This window comes from Lagenorhynchus albirostris, chromosome 2 (assembly GCF_949774975.1).
Source record: "Lagenorhynchus albirostris chromosome 2, mLagAlb1.1, whole genome shotgun sequence".
In the NCBI taxonomy this organism is placed as follows: domain Eukaryota; kingdom Metazoa; phylum Chordata; class Mammalia; order Artiodactyla; family Delphinidae; genus Lagenorhynchus; species Lagenorhynchus albirostris.
This window is the reverse complement of record NC_083096.1, coordinates 3,609,180-3,628,907: the sequence shown is the minus strand read 5'-3', so window position 1 is coordinate 3,628,907 and position 19,728 is coordinate 3,609,180. Positions and strand designations below refer to the sequence as shown.

General features: G+C 37.5%; 1 protein-coding gene across 1 annotated transcript in view; it reads left to right on the top strand.

Moving 5' to 3' along the window:
• The first annotated feature begins 710 nt into the window (after positions 1-710).
• PTPRC (protein tyrosine phosphatase receptor type C) overlaps positions 711-19,728 on the top strand; it is a 127,916-nt gene continuing 108,898 nt past the window's right edge. Inside the window, exons 1-2 of the mRNA XM_060126813.1 lie at positions 711-725; positions 807-922. Coding sequence (XP_059982796.1) covers positions 850-922 — 73 coding nt within the window. The 5' untranslated portion in view covers positions 711-725; positions 807-849. The remainder of the gene's footprint in view (positions 726-806; positions 923-19,728) is intronic.

Below are 19,728 nucleotides of genomic sequence, written 5' to 3'. Positions count from 1 at the left end.
ATGGCTCATCTTTTCTTCATCAACAGCACCAAGAATATCACAGAAGTATTACTTTTTTGAAGCAGGACTTGCTGCAGTAGAAGTGAGTGTCCAATTCCATGGCTGGCTCCACAAGGATATCTGTGAAAGATTTGGGGCAAACCTGTGAAGCTCCCTGAGAGTGCTTTGCATAGGAAATGGCTAGATGCTAAAACGGTCATATTGCTGGGTTTTGAATGCCCTGATGGTAAATGATACTGGTTGTCGAAAATAACCAGATAGGTAGTAGTTTTTTCATTCATTTGGTCCTTTTAAAACCCATACAGGTATTTTTTACTAATTCAATTAGTGTATCATCTTGCCAACCCCCATTTTGCTGTAGCCATGCTGACTATGTTTCCTCATCTTTTAAGTAAAAATGTTATGGATTTTTCAGGGGGGGTTATATTCGTTTTTGGTTGTAATGGATACTGCCTGGGAGAGTTATTTGGATACTAAAAACACATCTTCCTTGTAGGGAACATCTTTTGAAAGGCCTGCTAACTCAGTCTAATCACTTGGGTTAAGGAAGTAAGACGCCTTTGCAGTGACTTGGAACAACTTTCTTGACTTCCTGCAAAGAGGACGCTTTACAGCATTTTTGGAGAAGTTAGTAAAACCGAATCTGACATCACTACCTAGCAGCAAGTGGTTTGTTCTCAGCAAAGGAGGAAATTGCTCCCTGTCCGATAAGACACCAGTGAAGAGTATGCATTCATTTCTTTTCTTTTTGATTCAGTTTTACAGAGAAACATTTTTGCGGAAATAACCATTATTTTGCCTTTCAGAAGGACGCATGCTATTTCACAGGAATACGACTGATTTCCAGATATGACCATGTATTTGTGGCTTAAACTCTTGGCATTTGGCTTTGCCTTTCTGGACACTGTAGTGTTGGTTACAGGTAAGTACGAGGAAATTCATATTTCCTTAGTGTGTGTGTGTGTGTGTTTGTGTGTGTGTGTGTGTAAGGTCATTGGTTTGAAATAGACATAAAAATAAATTAAGCATTGGTGACTGGAGGTGAGGAAGCCAACTGTAAAACAGTCAAGGTTATTGTACCTCAGAGGGACATGGCTTGCTATGTGACAGAATACATTGTTTCTGTTTAAAAAGGCATACATGTTTGGCCAAAAAAAAAAATCACGATTTAAAAGGCAAACATTGTCTCTCTGTATCTTGGTTTACAAACATTGTCTCTCTGTATCTTGGTTTACAAACTGTTCAAACTTGGATATTACAAAAGCTATTACTTAACCCTCAAAATATACAAACACAAGTTTATGAATGTCTAAGGAAATTTTTATGACAAAAGAAGTAAATTTTTATCTTTGCAACAAAAAATGCATTTTTAAAAATCATAATATGTCTTTGCTTGCATGCAAGCCACTCCCTTTTTTCGGACCAGTAGTTTGCTTCCTCAAATTTTGATTATGACTGAAATATTTTATTGAATACTTAGTTGTATTGTAGTTTAAAGTAATACAATTGGGTATTTAATTAAATATTAACTTTCTGAAAATTCTTATCACAGAATGTATTTTAAATCAAGGTTTTGGTCCCTTACAGTCGTTTTAATGCTTATTTGCTTTGAAAATTCTTATGGGGCCGCCGCCCTTCCTGGGTGATGGGTAAATAGTAGCGCCTTGACGAGATAAAAATACTTGAACTCTTAAGAATCATGCAAATGCTGTATTCTATAGGAAACTATAATCGGACCTCTGGTACCTATTCACATTTGAGATCTTTGTACACTTATGGTCCATTTAATGTACATTTCTTGAACGGTTTCAGTTTGGGTCATGAGTACATTTTTGGTTGATATGTAATATTACTCCTTATGGTGTAGAATCTAAAAGCAATGTTTTATTATTGAAAAGATATTTAAATGGTATTTTTGTAGATTTCCAAATAAGTAAAAAAAAAAAAGAAAAGAAAACAGGAAAAATATTTTTAAAAATCTTGCTGATTGTAATTCACTTTGAAATCTTCTTTTGACTTTCTACTGCTCTCCTTTTCTCTAAAGGGCAGGGAAGTAGCTACCTTCTGAGCACGCTACATTGTTAATTTACATTTTGTGTAACCAAGGACAGTAGAAAGCAGCGTGGATAGTGGTTTTTTGGTCTGTTTTCTTTAACTGCAAAAACGGATTAAACATTTTTTATATAGGTACAGCATTTTGTCTTAGTACAGAAAATGTTTACCAAGTTACCATTCCTATAAAGTTGGTTATAATAATAAAAGCCAAATTATAAAGAATAATAATTTTAATAAGGTAATAATATGCGTATTATCATAAGTCAGAGTAAATTTCCATTAAAAATTCCCACTCAGGAACTGTTGGAAACATTTCTGAATGAGCATCAAGAAATTCTCAAATATTTTATAGGCCACAGAGCAAACCACCATAAAAATTTCAACACAGTCTATTAAGGATTTTTACCATAAGAAACATCTTTGAATTTATCATCAAAATAAGAGTATAAAATGATCTAGCAACCTTTAAACCAATTGGGCTGAATAGTTTATACTATAAATAAATGTATCGATATACATAGATTTATTTTGAAAACCAAGTTTCACTTCAACTGCTCACATAAATATGGAGAGCAAACATACTCATTTTTAGAAAAAATATATAGATATAATTATCTAGGTGTGCAAATCTTGTTTATCATACTTTGAAGTCCCCAGAGAGATTTTGGGATTCACTGTATAATTTTGGAAATTATGAATTCTTTAAATGATATATTTTTCTATATTAGCAACCTATGAGTTGCATTATATGTTTTACTTTAATGTGTTCAGTTGAGTTTCGTGTTTATAGGAAATATTAGACCTCAAATTTATATTGTGAACTCTAAAGGCATAAAGAAATAGAGCCAAATGGAGAGTGACTTCAGTGGATAAATTGTTGCACAACTCGGATGTGTTATTTAATCTCTAAAATACAAATATGGGCAAAGTTACACTTTGCCAGCGCAGAGTAACATCGCTGGCTGAGTTTTACATAAATGTCTGATCTATTTGCTCTGTGCCTCTTTGCCATGTTAACCGGAAACCAACACTTTGTTTAAAATTTCTAAATAATTCTGGGGGACAGTGATGGTTTCAAGCATGCAGGTAGGAGTGAGTGATCTCTGGCTCTAACAAAGTAGTGCCAGAAGCTACGGCTTCCCACCATAACAGCCATGAATACATGAGTTATGTGAGTTATGAGTCATAACAGTTAAGAGTCATTTCCTGGACATAAGTTTTCATTTTTCCATCTAAGTAAAAAAGAAAGAGCTCTTAGTTCCAAGCATGTACCTTGCCTTGCCCATTGCAGGTATTCAAAACTAGTTATGAATTGAATTTGATCAGCAATCCTATTAAGTTCTAAATACAATGTAGAGTTTGGGGGTGGTGAGTATGGTTATATATTGATTTTTTGGAAAACATTTTCCTAATACAAATCTGCCTGGGATTGTTACCATCGCTAGACTCTGAAATGCCTTTGGTTAGAGGGAAGGTGAGGTGAGGTTAGGGGTCTGGTTTCCTTTTCCTCCCTTTCTCTACGTGACTGAGCACAGGGTCAGAGCCCTCAGCTTTGAGCTGGGTCTTTGCTCTGTTCTGGGCTACTTGGTATCCTTCTACCAGTGACAATTAAGTACTGTAAGAACATAGATATTTCTACACTGTTTGTATGCATATACATACACACACACATAAATAGATGAGTTATATATATATATATATATATATGTGTGTGAGTTACATAATACACAAACATTATATATTTATGTATGTATATTGGTCTGTCTGTCTATCATCTCTCTACTGGTTCTCCACATTTGTCTACTTTTAAATATTGGAGTTCTATGGGCCTCAATCTTCGGCCTGTTTTTTTTTTTTTTTTCGGTACACGGGCCTCTCACTGTTGTGGCCTCTCCCGTTGCGGAGCACAGGCTCCGGACGTGCAGGCTCAGCGGCCATGGCTCACGGGCCCAGCTGCTCCGCGGCATGTGGGATCTTCCCGGACCGGGGCACGAACCCGCGTCCCCTGCATCGGCAGGCGGACTCTCAACCATTGCGCCACCAGGGAAGCCCCTTTGGCCTGTTTTATTCTTATTTCCTAAACTCAGAGTTCCTTATCATCACCTACTATGCACTGATGATCCTGATTCTCCATGTCCAGACTCACCCCTCAGAAGGCAGAACCTACCTCCTTTCCTTCTTTTTTGTTAGATTTTTGTGTTTAATATTTATTTAACACAACATTTTCCAACTAAATCATGAAACCCAGATATATTGTTTCATTCCTAACTTTCTCAGTCAAACAGACGGTGATGTAGAGCTATTCTAGAACTCTAACAGTATTGAGGCAAAGTCTCTAAGCAAAATTATTTTAGCCTGTGTGCTGAGGGCTTATGTCTTTTTACTTTTTCTAATTTTACTTTATTTATTTATTTTTATACAGCATGATCTTAGTAGTTCTCTATTTTATATATATTAGTGTATATATGTCGATCCCAATCTCCCAATTCATCCCACCACCACCACCCCACCACCACCACCCCACCACCTCCTTTCCTAAATTTAATCTTGTTTTACTGTGTTGTGTTTTTGCAAAAAAGAAAAAAAGAGAGGGAGAGAGGGAGAAAGAAAATCTGAAATATATATTTAAATGCTCCCCAAGTCCTATCATTTTACTTTGTAATGATCTCTAAAATCTTCGCCCCCCCTCACCTCTATTGACATCCTTTTAATTCACAACTTTATTCCTTTTCACCTGCAGTGTTGTAGTAGTATCCTAATCTGTCCATTTCTTTTCACACCCTACAGCTTAAAAATATAAAATCAAAGAGGAAAAAACCCTCCGACATCTTTTCGTTGCCTTGGTTTCTATTCTAAACTTTTGCCAGAACAACTGAGTCCACCGATGAGCTAGGAGCATGGCAGGAGCTGGGCAGGGATCTTTTTTTCTTTTTCTTTTATGATTAACTAAAATAGAACAAGCAGCAGGTAGTTTCAACACCCTGCATCTCTACACTTCCTCAAGACCTCCAAGGCGCTGCGCCAATCCTACTTCCCCTCTAAAATTCTCTTTCATCACTCTTGCCACAAAACATCTCCACTGCATTTGGATACTTTTTAACACCTTTCCTTGTCATTTTTCACATACTATTTCAGTTTGCTGTTGCTGGCATTATCGTTTACCAATCAGAGCATTACGGCCATTGTAACCTACCTGATAGCAGAAACCGTCTTATGCCTTTTCTGTATCATTTGTGCTTGATTTCTTCCCAGACACTGAAAAAGCAATGGGCATTTTTTGATGAAACTGCAGATTATAATAATAGAGGAGAAGGAGGAGGGTAAGACAATTTTCAGAAAGAAAGGACAGAGAGGGGAAAAACATGAAATGAAAAAACTAGTCAGAGGCGAAGTGGAAGGTGGAGCCCATTGGACAATTTTATCAAGATTAAGTAGAATCATTTTAGATCTAGATCTTTACAGGCTTTGCCCTTCCCCCCAACCCCACCCCATTTCCTTCTTTCATCTCCTTATTTTACCTTTTCTCTGGAAAGAGCCTCCTGATTTCTTAAAAATCCATAGTTCATTCATATGTTGTTTCTAAATTTTCCTCGACCTACTCTTTGGACATTCTCGCTAGTGGCATTTCATTTGATGGGTCTGTTTTGTTCTTCAGATCCAGACGTCCACAGGAAGAAAAGTAAGGAATAGGGAGGGAGGGACTCATGTAGCAGGGGAATGAGACACCGGAGACAGGTCCAGCCCTGGCATATACTGGTGTGGGTAGCACTTGACCTGGGACTGTTGCCAAAGGCAGATGGAAAACGGCTCACCCTGCCAGTTGCATTTTGTGTGCACAGAAAGCCTGTAGGAGTCTGAGCATCATTTCTTACTAGATAATGTGATAAAGAATTTCAATCTGAGCAGGTGAAGGGCAGAGATCTGTAGTCAGGTTGATTGACTTTGTTGATGAAGGTGCATGCAGCATTCATGTTACAGGGTTTTGTTTACAGACCATGTGTATATAAGAGTTACTGGTGCAGAGAAAGAAATTCGTCATCACTGCAGATCTTTGATCTTTTTCAGTCATCTTATAAGTCTATAGGAATTGTTAGACAGGAGAAAAGAATGGAAATTTCACTTAACCTCAGTTTAAACTTAATTTCAATCTTGTGTAAGTAGTTTTGTCAGTACGAGACACCCAACCACATACTAGTTGCTGATCACCAAAGAGTTATTGCTATGACTTTTGCATGCATAAAAATAGTAGCCTTATAAACAACAAGGTCCTACTATACAGCACAGGGAACTACATTCAATATCTTGTAATAACTTACAATGGAAAAGAAACTAAAATATATATATATGTATACAACTGAGTCACTTTGCTGTACACCTGAAACTAACACAATAATGAAGTCAACTGTACTTCAATTAAAAAAAAAGATAGTCTTATGGAAGGATAAAGAAAAAAATCCAATATTGCAGGCTATTCATTTAGCAAAACCATGTGATATCTATTTCTACACAATTCTGCAATATACAGAAGTAAAATTTACAGTAATTCATAGATTTTGTGTACATGGCTGTAATCAATATTTAAATAAGAAAATATTTAATTATTGCCTAAAATCTTTATTGTGCTTTCCTTTTATATGTCAATATGTTATTCCAATTTCAGTCTCTCAAGAGTCTAGGGAATGGCTATTGTAAGCAGAGTAATATGTGTTCAGGAAAACAACAGAAACAAGCAAAAATAAAGAAAGAAATGAAAACCTTCCTTCTCTTTCAGCTGGGGCAAGCATAAATATATATAAAATGAGTGGTAGGGAAATAGTCAAGAATCTTTCACGTTCGTTCACTTTATCTTCATTGATTCCCTTCTGAAAAGATAATCAGCAAGATTATCAATGCTTTTTCTTAGGTTCTGTACTGAAGACCCAAACTCAAACACACTTTAACATCTTTTACAGTGCACACTTACACAGTGTTGAAAGATTAAACATTCATTTCCTGTTAAAAATGCGACACAAGTATCTGAAGTGAAAAAAGTGGCTTTACTAAAACTTCAATTTCTCCTATAAATATATCGCAAGTGTGATAAATTTGTAACTCCATGTGATGATATTTAAATGAAAATGATTGCCATTCATATATTCAAAAATTTGCTTCCAACCAAAATGTGAGCAACTGGAGGAAATTCATCAACCATCTGAAAAAGTGATCTGCTGGAGAGCAGAACTTGAGTCGAGGACAACTCAGCATCATACTCAGAGGGAGTGTTAGGAAATGAATACACGGTAAAGTGAACTTAACAAAAATCACTGGTAGATAAGAAGAAACTCTTTGCTTTGTAAATTAAAACAAAATGTCCTGATAGTCATGAAAATAGATTAGAGACACCTATACAACTAATAATGATGTATTGATAAAAGAGGTTATCAAAGGGACAAAATCAAGAAATGAAGTGTGGTCACCATATTTTAAATATTTCCACTTAAAGAAAAAGACCATAATTTGTTTACTGATAAAAGAATACTAAGCATCATAGGAAGTGAGTCAGGAGCCATCCAGGTTGGAGAAAACCATGGCAGGTGGAACGAGAAATATTTTGGAAAGCAAATTCTATGAATAGTGTGATCTGGATCCAAATAGTTTTCCTTCTCTGATACACCATTTCCTCATCTACAAAGTGTTGTAAGCATTAAACGTGATAATATTTGTGACACTGCTTTGAAAACGGTGAGGTACTCTGCCAAGTTGTAAATTTCATTTACGTAATCCCTCGAAATCACAGCACACAGCTCTTTCCCGTTGAAACGTGATCCCAAATCACATCTCTTCCTTTGAGAGATTCTGAGAAGATAAGGTTTAAGGCTGTGTGGGAGAGGAATAAACTCTTATAGATCTTTGAATGTTTTTAACTTTGTATCGCCTATTTTAGGGATTTTTCAGACTCCTCTGGATTCTACCTCTTAAATAGTTTATAGATACATTCCATATCACAGCTCTGCTACAGCGTCTTAACATTAATAGCCTGGAACCTTGTCTCCCTTCAGCTGTTACCAAGATAATCTTTGTAGAAGGCAAAACTCACCTTTGTACATTCCTCCTTCAATGGCTCCCAGTTGGGATAGAGAATATACTGATCCCATGATTTTGGTCTCAAGGTGTTTTGACTCAACATTTATGAATATAAACATTTAATTAGAATATACCAACATTTATAAATTTTTCTTGAAAATATATTTCACAGAAAAATTCCCCTCCATTAAGCTAGTTTAATTCCTTGAGTATTTTTTATATAACCTGATTAAATCATTACCAATTTTTCCATTTTTATTTTACTGAACTAATGTTCAACAGCATCTATTTTCATTTAATTTTTACAATCGCTATTAAATTCATGAATTGATTTTTATCCACGGCACATTTTACTGATTATAGTTTATGACTGTGGGAATTTTCCTTTATGGTTATTATTTTTCTTTTCTTTTCTTTTTTTTTTTGCGGTGCACGGGCCTCTCACTGTTGTGGCCTCTCCCGTTGCGGAGCACAGGCTCCGGACGCACAGGCTCAGCAGCCGTGGCTCACGGGCCCAGCCGCTCCGCGGCATGTGGGATCTTCCTGGACCGGGTCACGAACCCATGTCCCCTGCATCGGCAGGCAGACTCTCAACCACTGCACCACCAGGGAAGCCTGGTTATTAATTTTCTAAGTGCAATTTTTCTTGTCAAACCACACAGATCTAAATTTCCCAAAAAGGCTTTAATTTTTCTAGTTAGCCAGAAATAACACTTCATGTGTGCAGTTTTAGCCACTGTTGGTTTCTTTCTTTTTTTTTTTTTTGCATTTCAATGTCACATAAAATACGTCATGTAATATAATTTTTCACTTTTGTCAAAGTTTAGATTGGGCAGTACTAGCTATACTCAAATCTATTTTGTGTTGATATTTCTATTAGTAACATCCATTTTGTGATTGAGAGCTCCTTCAGCAAGATTCCTTTTTGAGATTTTGAGAGTTTTTGGTTATTTCTCAGGTAGCCAATGGAAACATTAGTATCACTTATTAGACTGCTGTATAGTCTAGCATTGGTGTATTTTAATTCTCATTCATTTGTACCAACTTCTTACTAACTGGTGGAACAAAAAGCAAATAGAAGAATCAACACAAGTTTAAAATGTTCTCAAGGCACAATGGTGGGTGAGGTCAAAATAAGGTGTCAAATCATCCTCCTTTGGTCTCTGTACACTTAGGAAAAATGAAAGCAAACAGCATGGCACACACGGTTCTAATTTAATCTCTCCAGATTTCTCAAGCTTTATCTGGGGCCACTTTGTGACATGTACTATGTACTCTTGTAACTTTCATTTTCCTAAAAATATAATGTTTTCCTGTCTCCAAACTGTTGCTCACCCCTCCATGTTTTCTTCCCTCCATAATTTTTTTAAACTGGGAAAATTATAATTGTCCTTCAAAATTTAGTTCAGAGGTCACTTCCTCTGGGCAGCCCTCCTGCACATCCTCTGCTCTTTCACCCCTTTCACACCTGCACAGGTCCTCTTCTGACCTTCTGAGGATCTCTTTACCTGGCTGTTTCTCACAGTAGCTGGTGAGCTCGTGTAGGTTTTCACTGGGTCTCTTTTTTTTTTTTTTTTTTGCTGTACGCGGGCCTCTCACTGTTGTGGCCTCTCCCATTGCGGAGCACAGGCTCCGGACGCGCAGGCTCAGTGGCCATGGCTCACGGGCCCAGCCGCTCCGCGGCATGTGGGATCCTCCCGGACCGAGGCACGACCCCGCGTCCCCTGCATTGGCAGGTGGACTCTCAACCACTACGCCACCAGGGAAGCCTGGGTCTCTTCTTATTTACCAGTGAGTTGAATGAATGGATGGTGTGTCAGTGCAGCCCACCCCTGTACGTAGAAAATACTTAACAACTCAGGCAAACAATTTTAATTGTCCTTTTGTTGTTGTTTCTTAAGTGAACTATTCATGGCAAAATTTCTACATGATAGAAAATTTCAGGAAATAGAAGAAAGAAAAAAATTGCTTTAAAATCTTTGCCAACATTTTTTCTTTCTCTTGCCCGATCTTCCTCTCTTTCGATCACATGCTGTGTATAAAATTGCATATCCTATTTTTTTCCTAAGTAAACCATGATTATTCTAGGCAACTTGAGAAATACAGAGATGAATACATAGGAAAATAAAAATCAGATTACCAATACCATCACCTAAACACTTTATGAGTATTTCATTTTACCAGGCTAGCTAAACCTATTTATTTATTCATTTATTCATTTCATGAACAAATATTTTGTAAGTGTTTTCGTTGTTCCATGAATTGGGCCTACCATGTCCCATTCCTCTCCTTGTGAAGTCTGTAATCTCAGTGAAGCAGTGGCTGCTTAGAGATGGGGTTTTAAATCTCCCAAATTCTTCAAAATCTTTCTCCTCGAAGTAATAGTCTACCTCACAACAGATAATTATTTGTGTTCTCAATGTTCTATAAATTATAACTTATTCCTTTAAAATCTGCATATAGTACACTATTTAAGTAAAAACTCTATTCTTGCCAGACTACATTTAGGCCTCCATTCCAACCAGATTCCTTTGGAAGGGCTTTTGGTGATAGAAGTTTGGGAGCTGCAGAACTAGGCAATAGCCTCAATTTGTTTTTGGTTTGTTTTATGATTTAAACTGAAAATCAAAGATTTATTTGGAGAGAAATTTTAAGCATACACATATACACGCCACACAAACAAAACCCAACTGTTTTTGGTGATCTTCCACAGTAATTTTCCAAGGTTACCAGTTCATAAGGAGTAAGACTTAGGGAGGTGAGGGTTGAGATTTCATGCTGAGTCTATCTGATTCTAGGTCTATTTTTTTCAGCCTTCTGAAAGGTCAGCTTAATAACCAGGTAATTGAGGACATGATGATGGTGGGCAAAACACAACAAGACTGAAGGGTAGTTGGTAGTTGCTTAGAGGTCATTTGTGTGAAACATGCATTAATCCCCATGCACCTGATTTAGCTGCATGAGTGAACCATTGTATACTGAGCCACTTCCATATCCCTAGCGAGATCTAAAACTATAAAAAGCAAAGAGGCATCTTTAATTAATTTGTCTGTACTATGAATGCTGATGCCATGTTAATAATGCAAAAGTGATGTTATCATCATTGTCTTGAAAGCTGGTTAACAAAGTATAGCACCCAGTCTGTCTCAAGGTGAGTGATAGGATGGAAATAATGGATCTTCCCCGTCCCTAAATTGTTTTTGATATTACATAAAATGAAAGCCATTGAATAATGTACCAAAGTATCTAGATTTTTTTGTTGCTGTTTTTGAAGTGCAAGGGAAGTAACTTGACATTTGTTGAATACTTTGATCATGGAAAACACATGAGGTTTTCATATTATTCCAGGAAGTGTAGGCACTAGACAATCTTTTCATACTCATCCAAGAGGCATATTAAATGAATCAGGTAGAGCTCTCTTATAGTTTGCTACTCCAGGAATAAGTTGGCTCTAACTTAAGGGAAAGTGAAGAAAAAAGTATGTGTATTATTTGGTTACTCTGATGAATGTGGGCTGCCAATCAGATAATTCAGGCCAAATATTGGACTTTGACTTCTTAAACTTGAGTTTCCAAATCCCCTTTTTGGTTTCTAAACTAAGATTTTAACTTATGCCTAATAAACCCTGTCTTTTTACTTTTCGGTCATTTTATTTTCTTAATTTACTTACTGATACTTCAGGTATGATCAAGATATATAATATCTAAGAAAACATAAATGAAGTGGAAGACATCAGTTCAGAGTTTTGACTGTAAGAGGAAGTGATGACATGAAGGGGACAGATGATGGAAAGAAGAGGGCCAGGGAGCTGATGGAAGTAATTTAAAGAGATAATTATAGAAATGTTGGATTGAGGCATGCTCTATTTTTTTTTTAAAGGTGTTGCTTCTTTTTTTTAAATTAATTATTTTATTTATTTATTTATTTTTGGCTGCGTTGGGTCTTTGTTGCTGTGCGCGGGCTTTCTCTAGTTGCGGCGAGCGGGGGCCACTCTTCATCGCGGTGTGCGGGCCTCTCACTATCGCGGCCTCTCCCGTTGTGGAGTACAGGCTCTAGATGCGCAGGCTCAGTAGTTGTGGCTCACGGGCCTAGTCACTCCACGGCATGTGGGATCTTCCCAGACCAGGGCTCTGAACCCACGTCCCCTGCATCGGCAGGTGGACTCTCAACCACTGCGCCACCAGGGAAGCCCCAGACATGCTCTACTTTTAAAGTGCTTAAGAAATTAGTCTTTGACATCTTGTCTGGAGTCCATTCTGAGCTTTCCAATTATGAAATGTGAGGAAAATTACCTTTTAAATTCTCAGCTTCATTATCTGTACAATGGGAATAATGGCAGTAGCTCTTAAATGAGACGATTTACTCCTTGATTCAGTTGTTTTTAGAGCCCCTACTATGTGCCAAAGTGCTGACACAGTGGTACATACAACAAATAAAAATCGTAGTAAATAAAAATAGTGGTAAATAAAACGTTCATGAAGCTTATATCTTAGCAAGAGAGATAACAAAAAGCCAAAAAAGTATTAGAGAAATTTCAGATATTGATGAGTGTTGGGAAATGAAACAATGTGATATGACAGAGACTGGCCAGACTTGGGGGTGAATGACCCTTTAGACAGAGTGATCAAGGAAGGCTTCTTTGAGGAAGTGTCGTGAAGCTACTTGTTGGCTGATGAGAATGTAAAGATTCAGGTGAGAGGAACTGGCAGGTGTGAGGCCCTTTGGAAAAGCAAACAATTGGTGGGTCCAAGCCACAGAAAGGAGGCCGGGTGCTTGCAGGATGGCGAATAAAGGCTGAGTGGTGTGTGGTGAAGAGGGAGAGAGAAACAGAAGGAGAGAATTTATATTCACCCTAAGTGTAATGAGAAGAAGCCATTTGGAATTTTTAAGCAGGGAATGGTCAAATCTCTTTTCCATATTAAGAAACCACCCTGGTTGCCATGTGGAGAGCAGGCTGGAGGTGAGACAAAGCCTGGGGATTAGTTACAGCCCGCTGAGTTGGTGGAAGGGAGAAGGGTTGGGGACCTGGACCAAGCGTTGACAATAAAAGAAAAGGACAGATCCACATGGGATCTGGAGAAGTTGCTGTGCAGAAGGGGAGTAGGAAGTTGTTCAGAATGACTCTTTTTTTTTTTTTCCATGAGCAACTAAGATGGGAAACATCCCAGTTGGGGGTAGACAATCCAGTGTCTGCTTTGTCCATGTGAATGTTTGAATTCTCATCAGGCATCCAACTACAGATGCCAAGAAGTCAGCTGGAGTTAAGAGTGAGGGGCTGGTCAGGTCTTGATCGGAGCCATAGCTTTGGGAGTCGTAGTGCAGATGGGATTTAGAGCTGAGGGATCCACTATGAGAGAGTCAGAAGAATGTTCAGACGGAGAAGTACCGACGCTCCGACTCTGAGCCCTGGGACACTGCATGTCTGAAGGGGTTGGAAGGAGGGGTTAGGAGAGGAGAGTCAGAGGGGGCAGTCAGTGAGGAAAGGAGGAGAATGTTTTGCTTGGGATGTTGAAAGAAAGGAGTGATGATTGTGAAAGGCTTAACATGTTTGCTGGCATATAATAAGAATCCAGTAAATTCCACTGAAAATCCAAATTCATGTCTCCTCTTGAAAGGTTACTGAACAGTGATTGTGAACATACTAACTATTGTCAAATATCCCCTTTTAACTTTAATATTATCACAAAAGTAAGTATGAAGGAAGTTATAACAATATTTGGAAGAATCAACTATCTTCAATGTATGTATTATACATGTCTCTATATATGTTTACATGTATCCTTTGTTAACTTAGCTATTAAAAAAAAGTACAGCTTAAAATAATCTGTTTTAATAAAAACCATATAAAATGTATTGAGAGACTAATGAATTAGGAATTTAACTGAGAATGTCTTGAAAAGACAATGCTCTGTTGAGTCCATTTTGGGGATCTTGTTTTGATGCATATTGATAAAAATATCTTTAAATATTATTTAAGCCAATATTAGGACAGGTTGGGGGTTTGTTGAGAGTTAATTTGTTACATAAAAGGCTTATTTCTTTTTTTATTGAAATATAGTTGATTTATAATATTGTGTTAGTTTCAGATGTACAGCAAAGTGATTCAGTTTATCTATCTAGTTATATTAGATTATTTTCCATTATAAGTTATTACAAGATATTGAATATTGTTTCCTGTGTTATATAGTAAACCCTTGTTGCTTCTCTATTTTATGTATAGTAATGTGTATCTGTTAATCCTATACTCCTAATTTATCCTTCCCCCCTCCCTTTCCCCTTTGGTAACCATAAGTTTGTTTTCTATGTCTGTGAGTCTGTTTCTGTTTTGTATATAGATTCATTTGTATTATTTTTTAGATTCCACATATAGGTACTATCATATAATATTTGTCTTTTGCTGTAAGAGGATTATTTCTAAATCAAATTTTAAATCTTTCATTTCTTTGAGAAAATTGAAAACAATTGGTTATCACATAGGCTTATACTAGGTAGAACCTAATAGCCTTGATAATTGTACAGGATACAAATAAGGATTTGTCTTTATGAGATCATACATAAATAAGATTTTAATATCAGACTTGGCAGGTTTTGCTTAGAGAAGATCTTTAGGGCAATGTATTTTTTGTAGTCACTGGTAGCTAGCTAGCAAGAAAAGTAGTGCTTACCAGGTACTGCTCTGAACGTTTTATAAATGTGATCTCTAACTTAAGTACACAAACCATTATCAAGTCTAGCTTATACTTGTCTTTGTTAATTTGTTTCCCAATATATATCATAAAATGTACTGATTTTCGTGTCCTAAGAGGAAAGAGCTAAATTTCGTTTTCCTTGTTCTAATTGTAAGTACTAAGATTGACCAAGAAGGAAAGGGAAGCAGCCCAGGGCCCCTCCTGTGTGCCTGGCCCTCTGAACGATGCTTTGTGGGCACTATGCTGGTCTCACCTCTTTCTATATTTTCTGTATTCAGAATTCTTCAGAGTATCAAATAAATGTTCCAACAATTCTTGTTCTCTAGTCTTAATAGCAGAGAGCAGAATTAAGGTTAAACCAAAAAAGTACGTAATCTAAATATTACTGATATTTATTTTTGTATGATGGTGTTTTGCTTACGTTGAAAAATGGGCACATTGAATGTTTTAGCAGTTTACTGTGATCTCTATTATGAAATCGTATCGAAAAGGTTCAGCACAGGAGAAAGTTGTACAGCTTTCTCTTCCGGCCCTGCTGCATTTTCATACGGATGTAAAGCTTAATTTAGGCACATCTGCTTCATCACACGTGCACACAAGGTGGAAGAAGGCGGAAGAGGGGATGAGAGAAATAGGACCAATTTACTGCAGGCAGTATCTTAGTGCAGGGGAGATAGATAATCATGCATGTTACTGTAGCATCAGTGAATCAGAAAGCCTAGTTGCTGTAATGCAGAAAATCTGCCTGTGTGTAAGTAGTAGGGAGATAAAAGCCTGGTAAACCTAAGTAATCCATTTTCAGATGTGTGAGCTCAATTATGGAGCAAATATGACTTTAGTTGCCCATTGCTTCAAGGATAAAAGTTCGAATGAAGGAAATGACTTTCCATCTAAATAATAGAGGACTCAGCGTCCTTTCGATGTGAACAGCTATGATGCTGCCTTGCTACCTGGTAACTTTAGAACAATGGAGCCCATGAGTCCATCTACAGGTTCAAGAAAGAGAGGTTCTTACAGGGAGGAAGAACATTTGCAGGATGACCTACAACAGAAACTCACCAAAGCCTTTGAAACCCAAGATTATCCCTCTTCTAAGAATAGAAGGTGGTGCTGTGTTGAGGGCAGCTAGAAGGCATGGATGAAAGAACCATTGGGATGACCAGTGAGAGACCAAAGGCAAGTAGAACCTCAAAAATCTGGACGTGGAACAAGTTAGATACAATATAAGGAGAACTTCAAAGATGGGGAAATAAGAATAATAAAAATACCTTTAGTTGTCAGATGTAAAATTTGTCCAGTTTTGTCACTATCTTTCAGGAGCATTGTAAAACTAAAGATATTTTCTATTAACATCAATTTAGCTCTACGTGTTTTTCTCATCTATCTTCATTGGTCAATTTTCAAAACAACAAAAAAAGTATATTATGTTCAAAGAATCCAAAATGACTTTTTTGTTATTCTTAATAAAATGCCTTCTTTTAAACTCAATTTTAAAATTTACATTTCTAAATAGGGGGTAGTTACAGAAAATCGATGAGAAAGCACTTCATAAAGTGTAATGAAATGAAATCATAAGGGATTCTTACTTTATATAAGCATTTGGAAAACTATGGAGTACCAATTTCTGTTATTACTGTTTTTATTTTTATAAATTTATTTACTTATCTGTTTGGTGTTTTTTTTTTTGGCTGTGTTGGGTCTTCGTCACTGCATGTGGGCTCTCTCTCTATTTGTGGCGAGCGGGAGCCACTCCCCGCTGCGGTGTGCGGGCCTCTCATTGCGGTGGCCTTGCAGAGCACGGGCTCCAGGCACATGGGCCTCAATAGTTGTGGCATGCGGGCTCAGTAGATGTGACTCGCAGGCTCTAGAATGCAGGCTCAGTAGTTGTGGCTCACGGGCCCAGCTGCTCCACGGTATGTAGGATCCTCCTGGACCAGGGCTTGAACCTGTGTCCCCTGCATTGGCAGGTGGACTCCCAACCACTGCGCCACCAGGGAAGTCCCTGTTATTACTATTATCACTAGCTTCTCTTTTGTTTTTTCACTTTAAGAATTGAAATAAAAGTTGAAATCTTTATTTAAAAAACAAGAAATGTTTGCATATTAATCTATAAATCAAAACACAGAAACATGGAATGTTCAGCCACTATCAATGTGGACTCCTATTTTGTAATTAAACTATTTTACAAACATCTGTATTTGCTAAAGAGCAATGGACTAACAAAAGAAAAAATCAATGCAACCCACAAAACCATGGCTCTGTGGAATCTTTGCTCTGGTATCTGTTTTGTCAATTTATGAAAGAAAATGCTTATCATGGTTCTATTTTTTGCTAAAAGAGTAACCTTTATATTTTAAATCAAATGTTAATCAAGTATTTACATAATGTTTCTGAAAAAAAATCATGTGCCTTTTATTTTAATTCACTCTTTATTCCATTCCATATTGAATGTAGAAAATATTACTACAATTCTTCTAAAACAAAAGTAAAACATAATTCATTTAAAAATCTATTTTGGGGCTTTCCTGGTGGCGCAGCGGTTGAGAGTCCGCCTGCCGATGCAGGGGACACGGGTTCATGCCCCGGTCTGGGAAGATCCCACATGCTGCGGAGCGGCTGGGCCCTTGAGCCATGGCCGCTGAGCCTGCGCATCCGGAGCCTGTGCTCCGCAATGGGAGAGACCACAACAGTGAAAGGCCCACGTACCGCAAAAAAAAAAAAAAAAAAATCTATTTTGGCTTTCCTTGACCATGAATCTTCTCAGAAATAACACTTCTTAAGGATATCAGATACCATAACCTGCCTTTCTTTCTAAGTCTCCATTTTATGGGCTGAACATCTGGATTTGATGGGCAGGAAAATATTTCCTTCCGCTGACTTTTCTAATAATCCTTTCTTATAGATACACATGCTTCATGTTTGTTAATAAAATTGACATGATTTTCATATCTACTGTTTTTAACACACAGTGAATTATGGAAGTTTCAGTGGCTTTTTAAAAATTAAATAAATTCTAAATTCCTTATAAAAACAATATTAAAGAACCTCTCTAAAAAGTATTAGGGCCACAGATGTTTTCCTTTATAGTGTTAATTGATTTAAGATCCGTCAAAATGTTGTTAAAACATCCAGAGGTTAATGTGCTATAATGATGGCACATGGGTCAGATTAAAATTCTTTTCATGGAAAAAAAAAAAAGAAAAAGAAAAAAAGAAAAGAAATGATAGCTTATTTTCTTCTGATTAAAAGAAAATTGGCTAGTGGAATCAAACAGCAATCTGACATGTAAAATGTCTTTTGCTTTATTTTATAATGAAAAGGGGTTTAAAATTAGGACTTAGGAGTTACGTGGTACCCCCCAAATTTATACATACAGGTTACAGGTACTAGTTTTGTTTTTAGTGAAGAGATGAGAACTATACATATTTTCATTTTTTTTTCCCATGTCCTCTTTTACAATTTTAGCAATTAATCTACTGAACTTTTTAGTCTTCAAAATATAGTACATAACAAGTGACTTTGGTGTCTCTTTTGCACTACTGAGAATTACTGAGAACGAATTACAGATCCGTGAAGACTTTGGGGAACTTTTTTTTTTTTTTTTTTTGCAGTAGGCGGGCCTCTCACTGTTGTGGCCTCTCCCGTTGCGGAGCACAGGCTCCGGACGCGAAGGCGCAGCGGCCATGGCTCACGGGCCCAGCCGCTCCGCGGCATGTGGGATCTTCCCTGACCGGGGCATGAATCCGTGTCCCCTGTATCGGCAGGCGGACTCTCAACCACTGCGCCACCAGGGAAGCCCTGGGGAACTTTTATCTCAGGAAATATATCAATGGATTATATTTGTCAAACAAATTCCATTAATTCAGTAACAACATCTTGCTGCTTACATGGCTGCTTTTCTTTTCTTTTTATAAAAGTTTTTATGTGGCACATATACAGTCAAAATAAGTTAATATGTACACAGGATATAAAAGGACCAGAAAAACTTGTCTTCCTATTAAAATCATAGACAATGTGGATACGTTTTATTCCTGAATTTTATTATACACTTCACTATTTACTGAGAGCCGAATATTGGTCAAGGCACTGTTTTGTTCTGTTTAAATCAGCAGCAGTATTTCCTGCTTCTTTCTGGGTTAGGATTCCTAGAGAAGTTTAAAAAGAAAGAGAAAGGGAATCTGGAGACTATTATAATGTAAGGTGTTATTATTTATACAATAATAGAATTTTAGAGGAATAAAAAGACTTTAGAAATCATCTATTTTAACTCATCTATTTTTTAAAATAATTTTATTTATTTATTTGTTTTTATTTTTGGCTGTGCTGGGTCTTCGTTGCTGCATGCGGGCTTTCTCTAGTTGCAGCAAGCCGGGGCTACTCTTTGTTGTGGTGCGCGGGCTTCTTATTGTAGTGGCTTCTCTTGTTGTGGAGCGTGGGCTCTAGGTGTGCGGGCTTCAGTAGTTGTGGCACGTGGGCTCAGTAGTTATGGCTCACGGGCTCTAGGTGTGCGGGCTTCAGTAGTTGTGGCACGTGGGCTCAGTAGTTATGGCTCACGGGCTCTAGGTATGCGGGCTTCAGTAGTTGTGGCATATGGGCTTAGCTGCTCCACAACATGTGGGCTCTTCCTGGACCAGGGCTCAAACCCGTGCATTGGCAGGAGGGTTCTTAACCACTGCACCACCAGGAAAGCTCATTAACTCATCTATTTTACGAGACAAAAAGCTGAAAGTCAAGAGTGTTCAGTGGCTTATCCTGTGTCACACCCAAAATGAGGGACCTTTGTCCAGAATTTGTCCTGTACGCCACCAGGTACTTAGCCATTTGCCTGACAGAATGAAATGAGTATCAGATTAGATGTTTAGGGACAAGTTTTGAATCTTGCCTCTGTCACCAATTCCTGTTGCCTAGACTCAGACTCTGA